Raw genomic sequence first — 9,678 nt, forward strand, 5'->3', positions numbered from 1 at the left:
CTAGCCATAACAGGTTAAACAGCTTGGAAAATTCCAGAAAATGGCATGGCTTTAGAAGCTTCTGATAGGCTAATTGACATTTGAGTCAATTGGAGGTGTACCTGTTGATGTATTTCAAGCCTACCTTCCATCTCAGGGCCTCTTTGCTTGACATCATGGGAAAATCAAAAGAAATCAGCCAAGACCTCTGGAAGTCTGGTTCATCCTTGGGAGCAATTTCCAAACACCTGAAGGTACCACGTTCATCTGTACAAGCAATAGTACGCAAGTATAAACACCATGGGACCACGCAGCCGCCATACCGCTCAGGCAGGAGACGCGTTCTGTTTCCTAGAAATGAACGTACTTTGGTGTGAAAAGTGCAAATCAATCCCAAAACAACAGCAAAGAACCTTGTGAAGATGCTGGAGGAAACAGGTACAAAAGTATATCTATCCACAGTAAAATGAGTCCTATATCGACATAACCTGAAAGGCTGCTCAGCAAGGAAGAACCCACTGCTCCAAAACTGCCATAAAAAAGCCAGACTACGGTTTGCAACTGCACATGGGGACAAAGATCATACATTTTGGAGAAATGTCCTCTGGTCTGATGAAACAAATATTTTGGCCATAATGACCATCGTTATGTTTGGAGGAAAAGGGGGAGGAGGCTTGCAAGCTGAAGAACACCATCCCAACCGTGAAGCACGGGGGTGGCAGCATGTCGTGGAGGTGCTTTGCTGCAGGAGGGACTGGTGCACTTCACAAAATAGATGGCATTATGAGGAAGCAAAATTGTAGATATATTGAAGCAACACCTCAAGACATCAGTCAGGAAGTTAAAGCTTGGTCGCAAATGGCTCTTCCAAATGGACAATGACCCCAAGCATACTTCCAAAGTTGTGGCAAAATGGCTTAAGGCTAATAAAGTCAAGATATTGGAATGGCCGTCACAAAGCTCTGACATCAATCCCATAGAAAATTTGTGGGCAGAACTAAAAAAGTGTGTGCGAGCAAGGAGGCCTACAAACCTGATTCAGTTACACCAGCTCTGTCAGGAGGAATGGGCCAAAATTCACCCACCTTATTGTGGGAAGCTTGTGGAAGGCTACCCGAAACGTTTGACCTAAATTAAACAATTTAAAGGCAATGCTACCAAATACTAATTGAGCGTATGTAAACTTCTGACCCACTGCGAATGTGATGAAAGAAATAGAAGCTGAAATAAATCACTCTAATCCTGACATTTCACATTCTTAAATGTTTTTATTTATTTTTATTTCACCTTTATTTAACCAGGTAGGCAAGTTGAGAACAAGTTCTCATTTACAATTGCGACCTGGCCAAGATAAATCAAAGCAGTTCGACACATACAACAACACAGAGTAACACATGGAGTAAAACAAACATTCAGTCAATAATACAGTAGAAAAATAAGTCTGTATACAATGTGAGCAAATGAGGTGAGATGAGGGAGGTAAAGGCAAAAAAGGCCATGGTGGCAAAGTAAATACAATATAGCAAGTAAAACACTGGAATGGTAGATTTGTAGTGGAAGAAAGTGCAAAGTAGAAATAGAAATAATGGGGTGCAAAGGAGCAAAATCAATAAATAAATACAGTAGGGGAAGAGGTAGTTGTATGGGCTAAATTATAGATGGGCTCTGTACAGGTGCAGTGATCTGTGAGCTGCTCTGACAGCTGGTGCTTAAAGCTAGTGAGGGAGATAAGTGTTTCCAGTTTCAGAGATATTTGTAGTTTGTTCCAGTCATCGGCAACAGAGAACTGGAAGGAGAGACGGCCAAAGGAGGAATTGGCTTGGGGGGTGACCAGAGAGGTATACCTGCTGGAGCGCGTGCTACAGGTGGGTGCTGCTATGGTGACCAGTGAGCGGAGATAAGGGGGGACTTTACCTAGCAGGGTCTTGTAGATGACCTGGAGCCAATGGGTTTTGCGACGAGTATGAAGCGAAGGCCAGCCAACGAGAGCGTACAGGTTGCAATGGTGGGTAGTTTATGGGGCTTTGGTGACAAAACAGATGGCACTGTGATAGACTGCATCCAGTTTGAGTAGGGTATTGGAGGCTATTTTGTAAATGACATCGCCGAAGTCTAGGATCGGTAGGATGGTCAGTTTTACGAGGGTATGTTTGGCAGCATGAGTGAAGGATGCTTTGTTGCGAAATAGGAAGCCAATTCTAGATTTAACTTTGGATTGGAGATGTTTAATGTGAGTCTGGAAGGAGAGCTTACAGTCTAACCAGACACCTAGGTATTTGTAGTTGTCCACATATTCTAAGTCAGAACCGTCCAGAGTAGTGATGCTGGACGGGCGAGCAGGTGCGGGCAGTGATCGATTGAATAGCATGCATTTAGTTTTACTTGCGTTTAAGAGCAGTTGAAGGCCACGGAAGGAGAGTTGTATGGCATTGAAGCTCGTCTGGAGGGTTGTTAACACAGTGTCCAAAGAAGGGCCAGAAGTATACAGAATGGTGTCGTCTGCATAGAGGTGGATCAGAGACTCACCAGCAGCAAGAGCGACGTCATTGATGTATTCAGAGAAAAGAGTTGGCCCAAGAATTGAACCCTGTGGCACCCCCATAGACTACCAGAGGCCCGGACAACAGGCCATCCGATTTGACACATTGAACTCTATCAGAAAAGTAGTTGGTGAACCAGGCAAGGCAATCATTTCAGAAACCAAGTCTATTGAGTCTGCCGATGAGGATGTGGTGATTGACAGAGTCGAAAGCCTTGGCCAGGTTGTCGTGGACGAATCAGAATTAGTTGGGTAACATAGATAATTAAGATGTTTTATTAGTATAATATGCTTATTTGAGGTACTTGTCATTAGAAAGTGTCCATTGGACTCTGGTGTCTTTTCAGTTGCACGTCTACCTTAGCTGGGGCTCAGACACTTGTATGTCCTCTCTTAGATCTCACACTTATCCTGTGATAATATATGGCCTAGAGGCTCACTCCCTCCAGTGAGCCTGTCCAGGAGTGGGGTCAAGAGGGGGTTTGCTTGAGATGGGAGTATCTAGAGTTGACAATTGATATATGCCATTGGATGAAATAGTTCTGTTCAATACCGTACCAGGGAGGGACAGTTCTAAGGAGACCAGATACTGGGCTATACCATTAATCCTGTTGACATAGCAGTTACTGTCTGATGTGTTTTATTGATATCTGTCATACAAAACTTAACCTTTGTGAACTGTTACTAAGTATCTGTGGTTTGTCAATGTACGTTGAAGGGGCTGTATCGTTAAAAGATCCCTGTAGCCATTCTGTAATCACCTCATTAAATGATTCATTCGAGAGAGTGCATTATTGGGGGTCAAGAACTTTTGCAAAAGTATCTTAATTAAGTATTAAAGATGTCGTTTTAACTCGGACTGGTGTGTTTGTAACTCCTCATTTGGTAATGCAGAAATTAGCCACCACAAGGTCAATGAATGTGGCAGCGCAGTATTGTTTCTTATCGATGGCGGTTACGATATTGTTTAGGACCTTGAGCGTGGCTGAGGTGCACCCATGACCAGCTCTGAAACCAGATTGCATAGCGGAGAAGGTGCGGTGGGATTCGAAATGGTCGGTAATCTGTTTGTTGACTTGGCTTTCGAAGACCTTAGAAAGGCAGGGTAGGATAAATATAGGTCTGTAGCAGTTTGGGTCAAGAGTGTCTCTCCTTTGAAGAGTGGGATGACAGCAGCTGCTTTCCAATCTTTTGGAATCTCAGACGACACGAAATGGAAGTTGAACAGGCTAGTAATAGGGGTTGCAACAATTACGGCAGATCATTTTAGAAAGAAAGGGTCCAGATTGTCTAGCCCGGCTGATTTGTAGGGGTCCAGATTTTGCAGCTCTTTCAGAACATCAGCTGACTGGATTTGGGAGAAGGAGAAATGGGCAAGGCTTGGGCGAGTAGCTGTGGGGGGTGCAGTGCTGTTGACCGCGGTAGGGGTAGCTAGGTGGAAATAAAGTGGTGATCCTAACTGACCTAAAACAGGGAATTTGTACTAGGATTAAATGTCAGAAATTGTGAAACATTTTAACTCAGTTTATTTGGCTAAGGTGTATGTAAACTTCCGACTGCAACTGTATATTCAGAGCCATATCCCTGTAATGCTTAGAGAAGATCTTATTATGTCAAGTGTTTTTGAAGTGTTGTGTTTGCAGGTTCACCTGGCACATCTAAAGCCTTTTCTTGTATGTGATGTAAACAGAGGTCTACTTTCTTGGGGACCTGAATATTGACTGGTTTTCATCTAGTTGTCCGCTCAAGAGGAAGCTTCTCACTGTAAATAGTGCCTGTAATCTGGTTCAAATGATTAATCAATGTACCAGGGTGTTTACAAACACCTCCGGAACAAGATCATCCACATGTATTGATCACATTTTTACTAGTACTGAAGAACTTTGTTCTAAAGCTGTATCCTTACCCATTGGATGCAGTGATCACAATATTGTGGCTATATCCAGGAAAGCCAAAGTTCCAAAAGCTGGGCCTAAATTACTGTATAAGAGATCATACAAAAGATTTTGCTGTGACTTTTATGTGGATGATGTTACATATATTTGTTGGTCGGATGTGATTAATAAGGAGCATCCAGACGCTGCACTTGATGAATTTATGAAATTGCTTCTTCAAATTATTGATTAAACATTCACCTGTTAGAAATTGACTAAGAGCTGTTCATGCTCCATGGATTGATGAGGAATTGAGAAACTGTATGGTTGAAAGAGAGAGGGCAAAAGGAGTGGCTAATACATCTGGCTGTACATCTGACTGGCTGACCTACTGCAAATTGAGAAATTCTGAGACTAAACTCAACAACAAAAGAAACTGTATTATGAAGCCAATATCAATGATATAAAGAATGATGGAAAATAAACTTTAGAGCACTTTAAATGAAATTATGGGCAGAAAGACATTCAACTCCATCTTTCATCAAATCAGATGGCTTATCACAAAACCATTTGATGTTGCCATTATTTTGACTACTTCATTATCAAAGTAGGCAAACTTAAGCTGGAAATGCCAACAACGAACAGTGAGCCATCGTATTCATTTATAATAAGAAAAAAAGAATGAAAGAAAAGCATTGCAACTTTGAATTTTGTAAAGTTAGTGTGGGAGAGGTGGAAAAATGGTTATCGATCAATAATGACAAACCTCCTGGGCTTTGACAGCTTAGATGGAAAGCTACTTAGGATGGAAGCTGACTCTATAGCCACTGCTATCTGTCATATCTTTAATCTGACCCTAAAGTAATTCCACTACCCAAGTGGTAGCGGAATGTGGTAAAGTGGAGTGGTAAAGCAGCCTTTACTGGTCCTAACAGCAGACCTATCAGCTTGCTGCCAGCTCCTAGCAAACTGTTGGAGAAAATTGTCTTTGACCAAATACAATGCTATTTCTCTGTAAACAAATTAACAACAGACTTTCGGCATGCTTATAGAGAAGGTCACTCAACATGTACCGCACTGACACAAATGACTGATTGGTTGAAAGAAAATGATAATAAGAATATTTTGGGAGCTGTACTGTTAGATTTCCATGCAGCTTTTAATATTATTGACCATAACCTGTTGTTGAAAAACATATCTGTTATGGCTTTTCAACCTCTGCCATATTGTGGATTCAGAGCTATCTAATAGAACTCAGGCTTTTCTTTAATGGAAGCTTCTCTAATGTCAAACATGTAAAGTGTGATGTTCCGCAGGGCATCTCTCTAGGCCCTTTACTCATTTAAAAAAATATATTTTTGCCACTGGCATTAAACAAAGCATTTGTGTATGCTTATGAAACCATATACGCATCAGCAACCACAGCTAATGAAGTCACTTTAAAAAAAAACTTTTTATCCCTCTTTCTCCCCAATTTCATGATATCCAATTGGTAGTTAGTCTTGTCTAATCGCTGCAACTTCCGTATGGACTCGGGAGAGGCGAAGGTCGAGAGCCATGCGTCCTCCGAAACATGACCCTGCCAAGCTGGACTGCTTCTTGACACTGCTCGCTTAACCCGGCAGCACCAATGTGTTGGAGGAAACACCGTACAACTGCCGACCATGTCAGCGTGCATGCGCCCGGGCCGCCACAGGAGTCGCTAGAGCACGATGGGACAAGGACATCCCAACCCGTACAACGCTGGGCCAATTGTGCAGCGCAACGTGTCTCCCGGTCACGGCCGGCTGCAACACATCCCGGGATCGAACCCGGATCTGTAGTGATGCCTCAAGCACCGCGATACAGTGCCTTAGACCGCTGCACCACTCAGGAGTGGAAACCCCTAACAAAGAGTTGCAGTCTGTTTTGGAATGGGTGGCCAGTAATAAACTGCTCCTGAACATCTCAAACTAACAGCATTGTATTTGGTACATATCATTCCCTATATTCTAGACCTCAGCTGAATCCGGTAATGAATGGTGTGGCTGTTGAACAAGTTGAGGAGACTAAATTAATTGACGTTACCTTAGATTGTGAACGGTCATGGTCAAAACAGATTCAATGGATGTAAAGATGGGGAGATGTCTGTCTGTAATAAAGAGAAGCTCTGCTTTTTTGACACCACACTCCAAAAAGCAAGTTCTGCAGGCTCTAGTTTTGTCTAATCTTGTTTGTCCAGTCGTGTGGTCCAGTGCTGCAAGGAAAGACCTAGTTAAGCTGCAGCTGGCCCAGAACAGAGGTGCAGAGGTGCACATCTTGCTCTTCATTGTAATCAGAGGGCTTATATAAATACTATGCATGCCAGTCTCTCTTGGCTAAGAGTTGAGGAGAGACTGAGTGCATCACTTATTTTTATAAGAAATATTAATATGTTAAATCCCAAATTGTTTGCATTATCTTCTTACACACAGCTCTGACACACATACTTATGCCACCAAGGGGTCTTTTCACAGTCCCCAAATCCAGAACAAATTCAAGAAAGTTTAGAGTATTGTGCATTCGGAAAGTATTCAGACCCCTTGACTTTTTCCACATTTTGATACGTTACAGCTTTATTCTAAAATTGATTAAATTGTTTTTTCCCTTCAATCTACACACACAACCGCATAATGAGAAAGGAATCTTATTATTTTTTTTTTTTTTAATGTTTGCGAATTTATTAAAAATATGTAAATGTGATATTCTATTTACGTAAGTATTCAGACCCTTTACTTGTTTTTTTGTTGAAGTGCCTTTGTTTTCTGTGGACCCCAGGAAGAGTAGCTGCTGCTTCAGCAAAAGCTAATGGTGATCCTAATAAAATACCAACTCAATAGTAGGAAGGTGTTCCTAATGTTTTGTACATTGTGTATAACTTAACACCATTCTTCCTCTTGCCTTTTCCAGGGAAACTCCAAACTCCTAAAGAAGGGTCGGTAGGAAACGAGTCCATTGGGGAAACTGGCTCCATTTTGGATCAGCAGCGCACCCTTAACTGAGAGAAGGGCTGGACTATGGAACCACCCACCCACTACAGCCCTGCCAGCTCCACACCACCATACCGCCCCAAGATGGAGGAGCCTGTTAGACTTCTCCATCAGAGGGAGGCTATTGGGGGTGGGGGGGTGTGTCTCTGATACCACTCTGCTTAAAGGAATTGTGTTTCTGATTGACACAGATAAGGACTTTACGTGTCAAGTGCTTCCCAGTGTGTGGCGGAAGCTACTGCTTGACCCTTTGCACTTTGGTTTGTGGGAGGAAATGGAAAAATGTAAAGGAAAGATTATATATTTTTCCTCCCCCCACCAACTAGTCAGGTCATGGATGCTGACTACAGTCAGGGAATGAAGACCACCTGGTCCTGATGGTTAGTGTGTGTCTCTTCTCTCTGTGCTAAACGTGGAAATGACGGAGATTTGAAATATTCATTAATCAAATTGCTCTTAAGTGGGAGGAGGATATCGTGTGAGCAAGTGAAGTGTTTAAATTGTGTGCCTGACTGGCTGTCTGGGTTGTTTTCTTTGTCTAATAGTGGGACTGTAGACTGTCATGCCAGGCTTTGAGAGGGACTGCTAATTATTATAACTTCATTTTATATTTGGACTATTTTTAGAGTCAATTAAAGATTATTTGTGCAAATGTTGTGATTTGTGAGGGACTATGTTCATTTATATTTACCACATTTTACTTGAAGGGCTGCCCCAGATGAAATTAATCAATGAGTGACATATTAATTAGACACACTAGCCTTGGATGCCCAGGCTTCGCTCATTAGCGGAGGCCTAAGACCAAGTCTAGACACACTTGCATACATTCCCTTAAAGCTGGAATCCTTGATGGTGAATCAGCCACGTCTGTTTGCGATATTACAACAAAGTTAGATTTTTTTGTTTGTTTGTTTTTACAACTCTCCTCACCTCCGCTTTGTTAACAAAACAATAACTGCCGTGGGGCGGGCAGTAGCGCTGTTACCCCTACTGCGAATTCCATCTTTATCTAGATGTCCTATCTGTCCTCGAACGGATGGAAGAATCTGACAGAATGACAATGACATGGAATAAATCTGACCCGATTAGCCAATCAATTCTGACATGACAGACCTGTTCCACATGTTACATTTCTATTTGAACTAAATGATCTGTGATGTTGCACAAGGTAGAGTTCATAAAATGGTGTCTGTCTGTGATGTTTCTCTAGTAGTTGTAACACCAAAGTCTGTATGGATGTGCACTGAGGAGAACTGTGCTTGTGTCCCAAATGACACCCTATTCCCTACGTAGTGCACTACTTTCAACCATTGCCTTACGGGTCCTGGTCCAATGTAATGCACTATATAGGGAATAATGCGGGGACATAGCATGTCGCACCACAGTCTTCAAACCCATGTATCATGTATGGAGAAAAGGGTTAATGTGAATATAATACATTATTGTACCGTGTACTTTTTAACAGAAATATACACAAAAAAGGCATTCGTTTAAGGTTTCCCATAACTATTTTCCATGATGACCCAATGAAATTAGTAGTCGATGATCAATGGAAAAGAGCAGAAACGCATCAAACTAATCAATCACTCACCTGCATTTAGTACTTGATTATTGGGTCCCAGAGAACTGAAAATATTTGCCTATTGGAAGGCAATACACACACAAAGGTCTGCTCTTTTGAACCTCCAGTAGAACTATCATGGTTTGTGTACCCATTACAATTGTATTTTCGGCGTGTTGGCAAAGCTGAAGTAGGATACCCCTTGTCTGACAGTGTAGGGACTTCTCTAACAGTTCACAATTAACAGCAGGGTTGTGTTCATTAGGGCACACCATAGCTAAACGTTTAACAATAGAAAATGAAAGTCCAGTTAGTACATTGCTGTTTCACCCAGTTTTTGAACATTTTCTTCCATTTTGTACCTCCTGAAAACAACCCTTGACTTGTATTGCTTGTGTGTTCTAGTGACATTTATAGTGTGGCCAATAAAATGAATAATCTTATCCTGTGCATTGTTTAGACTGATTTTGAATCGGATTGGACTAGTGTCTGACCAGTGTTGACCAGTGTCTGCCCGGTACTAACCATTCCATTTCAGAATTCCAGAGGTTTGCCAACATGCCCTATTCTACTGAAATCTGTATCTTCACAATGTAATCTGACAGTCCAACAGAATGTACAGTTGAAGTCGGAAGTTTACATACACTTAGGTTGGAGTCATTAAAACTCGGTTTTTCAACCACTCCACAAATTTCTTGTTAAACTATAGTTATGGCA

General features: G+C 41.9%; 1 protein-coding gene across 1 annotated transcript in view; it reads left to right on the plus strand.

Annotated features, from left to right (window-relative positions):
• Positions 1-9,404, plus strand: part of LOC106611138 (protein phosphatase 1 regulatory subunit 21) — a 52,772-nt gene extending 43,368 nt beyond the window's left edge. The window contains exon 21 of the mRNA XM_045724875.2: positions 7,321-9,404. Coding sequence (XP_045580831.1) covers positions 7,321-7,353 — 33 coding nt within the window. The 3' untranslated portion in view covers positions 7,354-9,404. The remainder of the gene's footprint in view (positions 1-7,320) is intronic.
• The last annotated feature ends 274 nt before the right edge of the window (positions 9,405-9,678 follow it).

The sequence above is a fragment of the Salmo salar genome, chromosome 01, assembly GCF_965601325.2.
Source record: "Salmo salar chromosome 01, fSalSal1, whole genome shotgun sequence".
Lineage (NCBI taxonomy): Eukaryota > Metazoa > Chordata > Actinopteri > Salmoniformes > Salmonidae > Salmo > Salmo salar.